Here is a 15799-nt window from a genome sequence, read left to right on the forward strand (position 1 = left end):
AAAACCTCTGGAGCGGACGTGATTCCGAACAACAATCTCTTGAAGGAATACCTCCAAAACGGTGTATTGAACGTGCAGAACGTCCTTGGTTCGCATCAACAACTGAAAATACCTTGGCGTTCGGGATTTCCGCAACTACCTCTTCAATGGTACGTAAAGGATTACGTTCTCTCTTGATGGCTTTGTTTAGATCTTGTGGTTTCATGCATACCCGTATTGTGTTTGGCTTCACGATTGTCCCCAAGCTGTTTAGCCATCCACTAGGCTCAGTTTGCTTAAGGATGACATCCATCTTTTCCTTGTGGTTAAGTTCCTTTTCAAGTTTTTATTTTAGTGCTACAGGCCCTTTTCTGGTTTTCTGAGATGCCACTGGCGATGAAAGTTTAAATATGCAACATATTCTTACATTTAAAAAGTTATACTAAGGAAAGCTCAACATTACGAAACAGAGCAAATGATACCACAAACTACTCTGATCCTAGAGGGAAAACTTGGAGAGTTTGAATCCAGAAACATAGGCTGAATTTTGCTCAAATGTTGTTTTACTTCCGACACCATGCAATAATACATCGCACAATGAGGCAGGGATACCGTTAAAATAACAATGTTTATCTGATGTCATGAGTCAATTACCAGTAGAGATGAACACTTACTAATTAGTAACAACGCCACCCTCAGGCAGTCCAGGTCAGAACATGTACGTACATTACAAATCTGATTTACTTTTATTTGAGGAGAGCGAATCGATATACAAACCCGAAGTCAGCTGTAACTGTCAATAGTAAAACAACGTTTAAAACAATGTTTGAGTGAACCTGAATGAAAGAAAATGAATGGTGAAGTCGATGTCATCAATACACGGTAGACGCCTCCTCACCACTCTGTAGTGGCCTAGGGCAAAATGTGGAGGTTTACGAGGCCAAACCCAACAGTGCGTGTTTGATGGAGGCACTTGTTGTTGTAATCATCTGGACCGTCAATCATACGTGATATAAACGTGAAAGTACATTACAATCTGATTCAACAGGCTGGCTACACGTGCACTTTAGTTGATTCAACATTAAACTATATAACCTCTGCGCTTCCGCGAAACACGCCGTCGGCTCAACCAATCAGCTTGAAGTACGGTGCCACCTCCTATCTATCACAGCAGTGTGGCTGCTGCTCTGTCGTGTGTGTAACGGTCTAGATTAACTAGCTACGTCGTTTTTTACTTATTTTATTCATTTAAAATCATGTCAGCGATACTTTTCCTGAAAAACTTGCACCGCGTCAGCAGAGTACCTCTCAGTGTCGCTCGACCGGTCGTCGGTTGTCTGTATCATACCCGGAAAGGAGTCTACGGTCACCGACCCAAACAAAGCCAGGGGGACACGAAGTTGCACAGTGACCCAGTCTCGTATATCACTGCACTCAATCGAGGTCAGTAAGTTTTTCCAGATAATGGACATGTTGGACAACATTACCAGTGGGCAAAACCAGGTTGAAAAGACATCCGTATGACGTCTTATTCTGGTCGCAAACTGTTTTTATCCCCCGACTTTTTACTGACCCGAATTACGTATTTTTCTGACCACCATATTGACCACCACCATGACCTGTATATTATGTGGTCATAGTTAAGACCTCATCATAACCTGGTAACGACTACCTGACTACAGCGTATTACCTACTGTATAAAGTATTGCAGAGTATAAAGTTTGATATTGAAAATATTGTTAATTACATTTCTATTTATCTCTATAGTAACCAATTCAAGTTTAAATCTGCAACGTATTCTTACATTTAAAATAGATCAAGCAGTGGCAGAAACAAATCTACATCAAACATTTTGGACATCTGCATACAGTAATGTTTCATAATTCAACCACACACATTACATGCATAGAAATACTGGGACACAGAGTATATAAAGTTAAAATGTTCTATATTTATTAATGATTAATAAGAGTGATGTGATGGGGGGTGGATCCTCATCAAGGACCTTTGAGCACAGAAGGAGATCTGGAGCCTAGTGGTCCTCTTGAAGAGTGGTGTTATGGGTCAGATCTGGAGCCTAGTGGTCCTGTTGAAGAGTGGTGTGATGGGTCAGATCTGGAGCCTAGTGTTCCTGTTGAAGAGTGGTGTGATGGGATTAGGTGTTTCCCCTAACCCGGACAACACTGGGCAATACTTATGTAAATTGGTTTATTTATTTTTAATACATTTCTAAACATTTCTAAAAACCTGTTTTTGCTTTATCATTATGGGTTATTGTGTGTAGATTGATGAGGGATAATCGTATTTAATCCATTTTAGAATAAGGCTGTAACGTAACAAAATGTGGAAAAAGGGAAGGGGTTGGACTCGGGAAGAGCTCGGCCTGCATGAAGCCCTCTGATGCCTAGTCCCTTGAATCTCAAACAGAATAGGTCCGAGCCTAGCATGTTGACTGGGTACAGTGAGCCACGAGACCCTAACCCGCTTTCTTCCACCAAAAAAACAGATTTCAACCAAGTGTTTAGTTTTCGCCAGGCACAATGGGACCCATGTCGTTCAAAAAGTTACACTTTTGAATCATCTGTCCATAGAACATTCTTCCAAGAGTCTTGATGATCATCCAGGTGCTTTTTGGCAAACTTGAGTAAACATTTTGGATAACATGGGTCCCATTTATGCCTGGTGAAAACCAAACCCTGCATTCCACAGTAAGAACCTCATACCAACGGTCAAGGATGGTGATGGTACTGTGATGGTTTGGAGGTGGACCTGGACGACTTTCCTTAATAGAAGGAACCATGAATTCTGCTCTGTATCAGAGAATTCTACAGGAGAATGTCAGGCCATCTGTCTGTGTGCTGAAGCTGAAGTGCAGCTGGGTCATGCAGCAAGACAATGACCCAAAACACACAATTATGAAAATGGCTAAAAAGCAACACATTTAAGGTTTTGAATGGCCTAGTCAAAGTCCAGACCTAATCCCAATTGAGATGTTGTGGCAGGACTTAAAATGAGCAGTTCGTGCTTGAAACCCCCCTAAGACAAGTATTTCCGACCTCATACATATATGGTTGAAAACCCACAAATGTTGCTGAGTTAAAGTAGTTCTGGATGCAAGAGCAGGCTCCAATTCCTCCACCGCAATGTGAGAGACTGATCAACAACTACAGGAAGTGTTTGGTTGCAGTCATTAGAGCTAAAGGTGGCACAACCAGTTATTGAGTGTAAGGAGGCAATTACTTTTTGCACACAAGGGGAATTGGGTGTTGCATAACTTTTGTTAATAAAATAAGTATATACTTTTTAATTTTTTTAAAATTGTAAACTCAGGTTCACTTTATCAGATTTATTAGATTTTGGTTGAAGATCTGTTCAAATTCAGTCTAAAAAAAATATGGAAAAATCAGAAAGTGGGTAAATACTTTTTCATGGCACTGTTCATTCACCTATTGTTATTGGAGAACAGATGAAGTGTTGTTGTTGTTGTCACTACGTATCACAGCTACACTTTTACTACTTGCTTTAATTAGCATTTAACTGGAAATTTGTCTAATGCTTGTCATTAGACTATGGATATCCTTCTACCCCCCCCCTTCCCATGTGTTTACATAAAAAAGGCTGTTGTTTTGGAACAGTCTTTGTCCCTGGGTAAATTCATATGAATTAAATCCCTTTTTGACAGTATCCCTTTTGATTTAAACAAGTGTAGTTTGTCAAATGGGCACGTACACAGCTTGTGGATCTTTGCAAAACTGCTAGAGTAAGTATATATGTTTTTTTATTTGAATTTTTTTTTTCTTGCTGATATCGACATATGTTTTGAAAACCATTATGAAAGCGATGATTATAGACGTTAAAACAGCGTTGGAATTGTAGTTGACATGGAGCCATGTGGGCGACTGTACCTGCCAGCTGTGACACAGCCTGGGAACGAACCCGGGTCTGTAGTAACACCGATGCAGTGCTTTAGACCGCTGCACTACTCGGGAGGCCAAATTGATTTTAAAAACAATTGATCCCCCCCCAAAAAATGCGGCCCCTCCGTTGAATTTCAAAATCCCGATGTGGCCCGCGAGCCAAACAGTTTGCCCACCCCTGCCCTACATCATCTGAGGTTTTTGTGTTGTGCCTGTCACCGGGTGAGACACACCATGCTCTTGAATACAGGATGGGTTGTCATTTCAGTCATAGAAATAGAACTAATAGAATGGATCTATCCCTTCAGACCACTGCACTTTAGCTGGTACACCTTTTTAAATTGAAATGTTAACTTGTAATTACTACCATAAACATGATCGCTGGTCCACCCACTGTTGAACGCCAACTTAAATGGTCACGTCTATTCTATTATCTATATTTCTGTGATTACAATAGGTTTCCTATGGATGATTGACAGTATCATTTAAAACAACAGATATTCCCATTCTATAAAATGAGTACCACAAAGATCACTGTTGAACGTTTCCAGTGTTGAAGACATGGATGTCTCATGCTATGGTGGGGTATGCCAAATAGGTCAACTTTGAGCTGCTGTATCTCTTGAATGTTTTGGCCTTCAGGTCCAAAAGGTCACTTTGTGAACACTTCTACAATGGGCAAATATGTATGGAAGGTTTAATTCAAATCAAAATGGATTTACCCCCCCCTCTGTTTACACAGACCATGGGCTAGCACGCCTGGTGGAGGCTTACCGAGCACATGGACACAAGGCTGCTAAAATTAACCCTCTACTGCCTAATGACCCAGTGGAGGACAGTGTGCCAGAGATCAACATGTTGACTGGAGCTGTACAAGGACCCCTGAACACATCAGGTAGGCTATGTCTATGTTGTCTATTGACTTCTTCATTAAATACATTTCTAAAGGGAGAACACGTCGTTGATTAAATCAATCTATCAATAAATACACTTCACATTGATGATGCATAGCAGTGTTTTCTAGTATCTTCCTACTACTACTAGGCTACTAGCTAGATACTACTAGGTAGTAGGGAAGCCTTATGGAGAGGTCAATGTTAAACCCATCACCAAACATTTGAATTGCTAAACCAACCATACCAATTAAATGGGAAGCGCCAGGAAATGGCTCGCAGCACTTCAATTTAACAATAACACATCAACTTAACGCAGGCTCTCTGCATGGTGTCGCCTGGGATGAAGAATTTTCAGTGACAGTCAATAATAATATCTCATACCTCCGTTTTTACAGTTTATACCATGGCATTGTTTATGACTAATTTCTGATTGGTTTGAAGGGCATTCTAGAGTGTGCTTTATTTCCCTATAATGCACAAGGTATATCCTCAGCACAGTATATTTCAACGGCTATAGTTCATTCTTACATGTTCTATGTTTGAGCTGCGTTTGAAAGCAAAAGTTGAGTTGAAAACATTATTGTCATTGTTGAATTAGATTTTCATAATAGCAAGTTAGAACCCAAAGATTTTTTAAACTAAACTGTCATTGATCTATCTGTGATAGGACTGATGGATTGATTAGCTAAACTATCAAGTCTATTTGTGTAGTTACTAAGGCAACTGCTGTAGCTATCTAGTAAACTTGCTAGGTACTTCAGTGGATCTTGAAAATGTCTATTTTCAAATTAACACATTTCTAGCGGTACATTTGTTAAATTATAGCCATGATATAAAAAAAGGATAATGAACTCGGGACTCAATGCGTTCTTTGGAAAATAATACAACTCCGTAGAAGATTAGTTCCACTCCGCCAGCTAGCACGTCGAGAAGCACACCATCCACGTTGTTCATTATTTTCCAGAGAACGCATAGCCCCTCGTTGGTTATCACTTACATAATCACTCCTAAATAATAGACCACTCAAATGCAGGTAATACACATGAATTAGTGGATATGATTCAGAGGGTAAAATCACTTTCTGAAAATTGGGGATGTAAAAAGGGCTTTATAAAATACATTTGAGTTATTCAGGGTGTCTATAATATCCATCACCTGTAACCCTACATGGAGATAAGGAATTCATAATCGTCTCCTCCATGTACACAATTGCCTCACATGAACAACACACCTACATGTTCTGTCCTGCATACTCCAACATGTTTGCTACCAAACAGATCTTACTCGGGCAGGGTTCACCTGATTTAAAAAAAAAAAATACAAATCTTCAAGAGGAGACTCTTAGATATGAACTCCTTTTCGTCCAGGACTGCGGCATTTTGGTAAAGCGGAGGCGTCGGTGGAGGAGGTGATTGGATACCTGGAGGAGTCCTACTGTGGCCACATTTCCATAGAGACCAGTCAGCTGACCAGCCTGGAGGAAAGGGAGTGGCTCGCAGACCGCTTCGAGCAGCTGAAGAAAGAGATGTTTACTGCGGAGGAGAGGATAAAGTTGGCCAAGCTCATGCTGGAGTCACAGGTAGATGGATGGAGGGAAGGTTGATGGATAATTGGAAGGAGACCTCCACTGAGGAGAGGAGAGAACTGGCCAAGCTCATGCTGGGGTCACAGGTAGATGGATGGAGGGAAGGTTGATGGATAATTGGAAGGAGACCTCCACTGAGGAGAGGAGAGAACTGGCCAAGCTAATGCTGGGGTCACAGGTAGATGGATGGAGGGAAGGTTGATGGATAATTGGAAGGAGACCTCCACTGAGGAGAGGAGAGAACTGGCCAAGCTAATGCTGGGGTCACAGGTAGATGGATGGAGGGAGGGTTGATGGATAATTGGAAGGAGACCTCCACTGAGGAGAGGAGAGAACTGGCCAAGCTACTGCTGGGGTCACAGGTAGATGGATGGAGGGAGGGTTGATGGATAATTGGAAGGAGACCTCCACCGAGGAGAGGAGAGAACTGGCCAAGCTAATGCTGGGGTCACAGGTAGATGGATGGATGGAGGGAGGAATGGATAGATTGAGAAACGTTGTCGTACTGTATTTATAGTCTAATTAGCTTTAATTGCCTAAATAATCAAAACTAGTATCTTATCTAATATCAGAATAAAGTGATTATTTTATTAGCGAGGATGAGGTGCTATTGTTTTTATCGATGTTACTCTTCTTTTGGTCCCATTTCCAAGAAAGACCGAGACAGATCTTGCTGACTTATCTCTTGATGTATTTTGCCAGAAGTCATTGAGAACACATTCTCTTTTACAATGACAACCTGTTTCTTCTTGTGTTACCTCAGGAGTTTGATCACTTTCTAGCCTCCAAGTTCTCCACGGTGAAGCGTTATGGCGGTGAGGGAGCAGAGAGCATGATGGGAGTGTTCTACGAGATGTTCCGTCTGTCTGCCCACAGCGGGGTGACGGACATCGTCATGGGGATGCCTCACCGCGGGAGACTTAACCTCCTCACAGGGCTTCTGCAGTTCCCACCAGAGGTCAGGGTTTAGACATCTTCGAGATCAAAGGTCATGGCTGTAATGGCTACCATGAATGACCCTGTGGGATAACTAATAAAGATGGTCTCACACTACCAGTCATATGAATGAACAAATGTTTTGGCACCAATTGCCTTCCTCAGGGTTCACTCCTGGGACTTTTAAACTTTTATTTATTCACATATTGATTGATTAATTGATTGATTTGATTGATATTTATTTGGGATGTGTGACTCCTGTCTCCCCTTCACCTCCAGCTGATGTTCCGTAAAATGCGTGGCCTCAGTGAGTTCCCAGCAGACTCTCCCTCTATCGGCGATGTCCTCTCCCACCTCACCTCCTCTGTAGAGCTGGACTTTGGTGCTGCCCACCCCCTCCATGTGACCATGCTGCCCAACCCCTCCCACCTGGAGGCCATCAACCCAGTCACCCAGGGGAAGACCCGTGCCCGTCAGCAGCTCAAACAGGAGGGAGACTACTCCCCAGACGAGAACGCTCAGCCTGGTGATAAAGTTGTCTGTCTCCAGGTATCGTACTGAGACCATAGACATAGCCCAATTTAGACATGCTGATATACATACGTAGACATGGCTCAACAGGAGGGAAACTTACTCCCCAGAAAGACAATGTTTAGCCTGAGGACAATATAACTGGTGGAGTTTTGTCTGGGAAGCCAATATAACTGGTGGAGTTTTGTCTGGGAAGCCAATATAACTGGTGGAGTTTTGTCTGGGAAGCCACTATAACGTGTGGAGTTTTGTCTGGGAAGCCACTATAACGTGTGGAGTATTGTCTGGGAAGCCACTATAACGTGTGGAGTATTGTCTGGGAAGCCACTATAACGTGTGGAGTATTGTCTGGGACGCCACTATAACCTGTGGAGTATTGTCTGGGAAGCCACTATAACCTGTGGAGTATTGTCTGGGAAGCCACTATAACCTGTGGAGTATTGTCTGGGAATGCCAATATAACCAGTTTGAAGTGTGGCCCTTTGGACCTCGGTGGGCAAAAATGAGTTTGACACCTTAGAGGAATATACTACAAAGCAGGATCAAGGAGTTAGCCAGCTAACTTGCCTAAATATTATGAAATAACTTTTATATTTTTGAGAAATTTAAGCTTGAAATGGGTGTGGTCTAATTGATTTGACAACCAAAAACTCTTGTCAAAGTTTATCTTTCTTAATGAACCAGGAATCAGTAGTTGTTTCTGGTTGTTTATCAAAGTCAGCTGGCTAACTCGTTAATCCTGCTTATCCCTTTGAACTGGAAACACTAACTCGGTCAAACTTCTGTAGAAAAGGATACTTCATTGCTCTCTAGTGAATTTGCCTTGCACAATTGAAAAGCACTTTTACTACAATTATATAATTAAGGGGTCTAGTAGAAAGGGATTATGACACTGAAGTCCAGTTTATGGTGATATACCGACATTGTCCAACGTTGACATCAATTATTTTCCAACTTTCAGGCCTGAAAAGAACTGGTGATCATTGTGGAACCTTTCCTTCATTTTTTTAGGTCCATGGGGATGCCTCATTCTCGGGTCAAGGAATTGTTCCGGAGACATTCACCATTTCACTACTCCCCCACTTCAGAGTCGGTGGGAGCATCCACCTCATTGTAAACAACCAAGTGGGCTATACCACTCCGTCTGCGAGAGGGAGATCATCTTTGTACTGTAGCGATGTTGGTATGTAAACTGTATCACTTTATCTATCAATCTTAATTGGAATAATAATATATCTATTGGAATTATATATATATACACACACACACACACACACTGCATTCGGAAAGTATTCAAACCCCCTTTCCCACATTTTGTTACATTAAAACCTTATTCTAAAATCTATTAAATACATTTTGTTACATTAAAACCTTATTCTAAAATCTATTAAATACATTTTGTTCCTCATCAATCTACACACAATACCCCATAATGACAGTGAAAACAATTCTTTTTAAAAATGTAAAATGTTTTTTTTGCAAATGAATAAAAAAACAGAAATACCTTATTTACATAAGTATTCAGACCCTTTGCTATGAGACAAACATTTTCTCAGGTGTGTCCTGTTTCCATTGATCATCCTTGAGATGTTTCTACAACTTGATTGGAGTCCACCTGTGGTAAATTCAATTGATTGGACATGATTTGGAAAGGCACACACACCTGTCTATATAAGGTCCCACAGTTGACAGTGCATGTCAGAGCAAAAACCAAGCCATGAGGTCGAAGGAATTGTCCGTAGAGCTCCGAGACAGGACTGTGTTGAGGCACAGATCTGGGGAAGGGTACCAAAACATTTCTGCAGTATTGAAGGTACCCAAGAACACAGTGACCTCCATCGCTCTTAAATGGAAGAAGTTTGGAACCACCAAAACTCTTCCTAGAGCTGGCTGCCCGGCCGAACTGAGCAATCATGGGGGAAGGGCCTTGGTCAGGGAGGTGACCAAGAACCCAATGGTCACTCTGACAGAGCTCTAGATTTCCTCAATGGAGATGGTTGTCCGTCTGGAACGTTCTCCCATCTTTGCAGCCCTCCACCAATCAGGCCTTTTTGGTAGAGTGGCCAGACGGAAGCCACTACTCAGTAAATGGCACATGACAGCCCGCTTGGAGTTTGCCAAAAGGCACCTAAAAACTCTGACCATGAGAAACAAGATTCTCTATTCTGATGAAACCAAGATTGAACTCTTTGGCCTGAATGCCAAGCATCACATCTGGAGGAAACCTGGCACCATCCCTAAGGTGAAGCATTGTGGTGGCAGCATCATGCTGTTGGGATGTTTTTCAGCGTCAGGGACTGGGATACTTGTCAGGATCGAGGCAAAGATGTAGCAACGCTCCCCATCCAACCTGACAGAGCTTGAGAAGAGCTGGAGAAAAGAATGGGAGAAACTCCCCAAATACAGGTGTGCCAAGCTTGTAGCGTTATACCCAAGAAGATTCAGGGCTGTAATTGCTGCCAAATGTGCTTCAACAAAGTACTGATTAAAGTGTCTGAATACTAATGTGATATTTCAGTTTATTTTTTTATAAATGTGCAAAAATGTCTAAACCTGTTTTTACTTTGTCATTATGTGTTATTGTGTGTAGATTGAGAGAGACAAAAACTAGTTAGAATAAGGCAGGAACCTAACACAATGTGGAAAAAGTCAATTGGTCTGGATATATTCTGAAGGCACTGTATATGTACAGTACCAGTCAAAAGTTTGGAGATACCTACTCATTCAAGTGTTTTTCTTTATTTGTACTATTTTCTAGATTTAGTATAATAGTGAAGACATCAAAACTATGAAATAACATACAGTGGGGCAAGAAAGTATTTAGTCAGCCCCCAATTGTGCAAGTTCTCCCACTTAAAAAGATGAGAGGCCTGTAATTTTCATCATAGGTACACTTCAACTATGACAGACAAAATTAGAAAAAAAATCCAGAAAATCACATTGTAGGATTTTTAATGAATTTATTTGCAAATGATGGTGGAAAATAAGTATTTGGTCACCTACAAACAAGCAAGATTTCTGGCTCTCACAGACCTGTAACTTCTTCTTTAGGAGGCTCCTCTGTCCTCCACTCGTTACCTGTATTAATGGCACCTGTTTGAACTTGTTATCAGTATAAAAGACACCTGTCCACAACCTCAAACAGTCACACTCCAAACTCCACTATGGCCAAGACCAAAGAGCTGACAAAATTGTAGACCTGCACCAGGCTGGGAAGACTGAATCTGCAATAGGTAAGCAGCTTGGTTTGAAGAAATCAACTGTGGGAGCAATTATTAGGAAATGGAAGGCATACAAGACCACTGATAATCTCCCTTGATCTGGGGCTCCACGCAAGATCTCACCCCGTGGGGTCAAAATGATCACAAGAACGGTGAGCAAAAATCCCAGAACCACACGGGGGGACCTAGTGAATGACCTGCAGAGAGCTGGGACCAAAATAACAAAGCCTACCATCAGTAACGCACTACGCCGCCAGGGACTCAAATCCTGCAGTGCCAGACGTGTCCCCCTGCTTAAGCCAGTACATGTCCAGGCCCGTCTGAAGTTTGCTAGAGAGCATTTGGATGATCCAGAAGAAGATTGGGAGAATGTCATATGGTCAGATTAAACCAAAATATAACTTTTTGGTAAAAACTCAACTCGTCGTGTTTGGAGGACAAAGAATGCTGAGTTGCATCCAAAGAACACCATACCTACTGTGAATCATGGGGGTGGAAACATCATGCTTTGGGGCTGTTTTTCTGCAAAGGGACCAGGACGACTGATCCGTGTAAAGGAAAGAATGAATGGGGACATGTATCGTGAGATTTTGAATGAAAACCTCCTTCCATCAGCAAGGGCATTGAAGATGAAACGTGGCTGGGTCTTTCAGCATGACAATGTAAGTATAAAGTATAAAGTATAAAGTATAAGTATAAACACCGTTGGAACCACACAGCCATCATACCGCTCAGGAAGGATAAGCGTTCTGTCTCCTAGAGATGAACGTACTTTGGTGCGAAAAATGCAAATCAATCCCAGAACAATAGCAAAGGACCTTGTGAAGATGCTGGAGGAAACAGGCACAAAATGATCTATATCCATAGTAAAACGAGTCCTATATCGACATAACCTGAAAGGCCCCTCAGCAAGGAAGAAGCCACTGCTCCAAACCACCATAAAAAAGCCAGACTACGGTTTGCAACTGCACATGGAAACAAAGATCGTACTTTTTGTAGAAATGTTCTCTGATCTGATGAAACAAAAATAGAACTGTTTTTCCATAATGCCTATCGTTATGTCTGGAGGAAAAAGGTGGAGGCTTTCAAGCCGATGAACACCATCCCAACCGTGAAGCACGGGGGTGGCAACATCATGTTGTGGGGGTGCTTTGCAGCAGGAGGGAATGGTGTACTTGACAAAATAGATGGCATCATGAGAAAGGACAATTATGTGGATATGTTGAAGCAACATCTCAAGACATCAGTCAGGAAGTTAAAGCTTGGTCGCAAATAGGCCTTCCAAATGGAGAATGACCCCAAGCATACTTCAAATATTGCGGCAAAATGGCTTAACTTCTCTGGGATTTGTGGGACTGTAGTGTCCCACCTCGCCAACAGCCAGTGAAATTGCAAGGCGCCAAATTCAAAACAACAGAAATCCCATAATTAAAATTCCTCAAACATACAAGTATTATACACCATTTCAAAGATAAACTTCTTGTAAATCCAGCCACAGTGTCCGATTTCAAATAGGCTTTACGGCGAAAGCACACCAAACGATTATGTTAGGTCAGCACCTAATCACAGAAAACCATACAGTCATTTTGTGAGAGGGCTCACAAAAGTCAGAAATAGCAATTAAGTTAATCACTAACCTTTGATGATCTTCATCAGATGGCACTCACAGGACTTCATGTTTCACAATAAATGTGTGTTTTGTTCGATAAAGTTAATCTTTGTCCAAAAACCTCATTTGAAATTGGTGTGTTATGTTCAGAAATGCATTGTCTCAAACAAACATCCGGTGAAAGTGCAGAGAGCCACATCAAATTACAGAAATACTCATAATAAACATTGATATGCATGGAATTATAGATTAACTTCTCATTAATGCTGTGTCAGATTTCAAAAAGGCTTTATGGCAAAAGCACACCTTGCGATTATGTTAGGTGAGCACCTAGCCACAGAAAAACATACGGCCATTTTCCAAAGAAGGAGAGGTGTCAGAAAAGTCAGAAATAGCATTATAAATATTCACTTACCTTTGATGATCTTGATCGGAATGCACTCCCAGGAATCCCAGTTCCACAATAAATGTTTGTTTTGTTCGAGAAAGTCCATCATTTTATGTCCAAATACCTCCTTTTTGTTCGCGTTTAGCCCAGTAATCCAAATGCTCAATGCACGATCGCTTAGTTCCGACAAAAAGTTAAAAAAGTTATATTGCAGTTCGTAGAAACATGTCAAACGATGTATATAATTAATCTTTAGGATGTTTTTATCATCAATCTTAAATAATGTTTCAACTGGACAATTCCTTTGTCTTTAGAAATGAAAAGGAACGCCGCTACCTCAAGGCCACGCGCATGATTTAGCTCATGGCATTCTGCCAGACACCTGACTCAAACAGCTCTCATTCGCTCCCCCTTCACAGTAGAAACCTGAAACGAGGTTCTAAAGACTGTTGACATCTAGTGGAAGCCTTAGGAAGGGCAATATGACCCCATAGACACTGTATATTAGATAGGCAATGACTTGAAAAACTACACACCTCAGATTTCCCACTTCCTGGTTGGATTTCTTCTCAGGTTTTTGCCTGCCATATTTATTTTTTTATTTTTATTTAACCAGGTAGGCTAGTTGAGAACAAGTTCTGATTTGCAACTGCGACCTGGCCAAGATAAAGCATAGCAATTCGACACACAACAACACAGAGTTACACATGGAATAAACAAAACATAGTCAATAATACAGTAGAACAAAAGAAAACAAAACGTTTATATACACTGAGTGCAAATGAGGTAAGATAAGGGAGTTAAGGCAATAAATAGGCCCTGGTGGCGAAATAATTACAATATAGCAATTAAACACTGGAATGGTAGGTGTGCAGAAGATGAATGTGCAAGTAGAGATACTGGGGTGCAAAGGAGCAAGGTAAATAAATCAATAAATACTGGATGAGATAGGTAGATAGATGGGCTGTTTACAGATGGGCTATGTACAGGTGCAGTGATCTGTGAGCTGCTCTGACAGCTGGTGCTTAAAGCTAGTGAGGGAGATGTGAGTCTCCAGCTTCAGAGATGTTTGCAGTTCGTTCCAGTCATTGGCAGCAGAGAACTGGAAGGAAAGACGACCAAAGGAGGAAGTGGCTTTGGGGGTGACCAGCGAGATATACCTGCTGGAGCACGTGCTACGAGTGGGTGCTGCTATGGTGCCCAATGAGCTGAGATAAGGCGGGGCTTTACCTAGCAGAGACTTGTAGATAACCTGTAGCCAGTGGGTTTGGCGAGGAGTATGAAGCGAGGGCCAACCAATGAGAAAATACAGGACGCACTGGTGGGTAGTGTATGGGGCTTTGGCACTGTGATAGACAACCCATATGAGTTCTGTTATACTCAGACATCATTCAAACAGTTTTAGAAACTTCAGAGTGTTTTCTATCCAAATCTACTACGAACTTCTGACGTCAACGTATGTGTGTGTGTGTGTGCGTGCGTGTATATATATCGATGTGTGTGTGTATATATGTGTGTGTGTGTGTGTGTGTAAATAATATAAAAATGGGAATTATGATATCTTTAACATATTTCAAGAATATCTCTTTGGGAATTAGAATCCGTAATATACGGGAACGTCAATACATCGGTAATATCTCACTCTGTGTGTCTTGTCCCCTCTCCAGGTAAGATGGTGGGCTGTGCGGTGATCCATGTGAACGGTGATCATGCGGATGAGGTGGTGCGAGCCACGAGGCTGGCGGTGGAGTACCAGAGACGCTTTAGGAAGGATGTTATCCTGGATCTGCTCTGCTACAGACAGTGGGGACACAACGAGCTGGACGAACCCTCCTTCACTAACCCTGCCATGTACAAGATCATCCGGTAGGTTGTTGACTATTTTTATTTATTTTTTCTTCTTTTTTTTACCTTTATTTAACTAGGCAAGTCAGTTAAGAACAAATTCTTATTTTCAATGACGGCCTAGGAACAGTGGGTTAACTGCCTGTTCAGGCGCAGAACGACAGATTTGTACCTTGTCAGCTCGGGGGTTTGAACTTGCAACCTTCCAGTTACTAGTCCAACGCTCTAACCACTAGGCTACCCTGCCGCCCTCTGCCCTCTGAGGTATTTAACAATCAATTCATTGGACAGGGTTCTACTAATAAGTTCATTTCTGGAAAGTGCAAACTTCTAACGTAAGGCTCTCCAATGATTTATCCAACCAGGTATCCTAAATCATTGAGAACTAGATTAAGGCAGCCCCCCCCCCGCTCCTCTCTGATTCAGAGGGGTTAAATGCGGAGGACACATTTCAGTTGAATGCATTCCGTTGTACAACTGACTTGGTATCCCCCTTTCCCTATACAACTGACTAGGTATCCCCTTTCCCTATACAACTGACTAGGTATCCCCCCCTTTCCCTATACAACTGACTAGGTATCCCCCTTTCCCTATACAACTGACTAGGTATCCCCTTTCCCTATACAACTGACTAGGTATCCCCCTTTCCCTATACAACTGACTAGGTATCCCCCCTTTCCCTATACAACTGACTAGGTATCCCCCTTTCCCTATACAACTGACTAGGTATCCACCTTTCCCTATACAACTGACTAGGTATCCCCCTTTCCCTATACAACTGACTAGGTATCCCCCTTTCCCTATACAACTGACTAGGTATCCCCCTTTCCCTATACAACTGACTAGGTATCCCCTTTCCCTATACAACTGACTAGGTATCCACCTTTCCCTA

The 15799-nt window shown here is 41.9% G+C and overlaps 1 protein-coding gene across 2 annotated transcripts in view; it reads left to right on the top strand.

Moving 5' to 3' along the window:
- LOC112218920 (probable 2-oxoglutarate dehydrogenase E1 component DHKTD1, mitochondrial) overlaps positions 1–15799 on the top strand; it is a 34568-nt gene continuing 18769 nt past the window's right edge. The window contains exons 1-7 of one of the 2 annotated variants that reach the window (XM_042301826.1): positions 1–149; positions 4639–4791; positions 6160–6371; positions 7141–7335; positions 7593–7862; positions 8856–9027; positions 14730–14928. In XM_042301826.1, coding sequence (XP_042157760.1) covers positions 4752–4791; positions 6160–6371; positions 7141–7335; positions 7593–7862; positions 8856–9027; positions 14730–14928 — 1088 coding nt within the window. In that variant the 5' untranslated portion in view covers positions 1–149; positions 4639–4751. Of the gene's footprint in view, positions 150–1112; positions 1423–4638; positions 4792–6159; positions 6372–7140; positions 7336–7592; positions 7863–8855; positions 9028–14729; positions 14929–15799 lie in introns of those variants that run through there. The other variant, XM_042301825.1, reaches the window with a different exon arrangement.

This window comes from Oncorhynchus tshawytscha, linkage group LG19 (genome assembly GCF_018296145.1).
Source record: "Oncorhynchus tshawytscha isolate Ot180627B linkage group LG19, Otsh_v2.0, whole genome shotgun sequence".
Classification (NCBI taxonomy): Eukaryota; Metazoa; Chordata; class Actinopteri; order Salmoniformes; family Salmonidae; genus Oncorhynchus; species Oncorhynchus tshawytscha.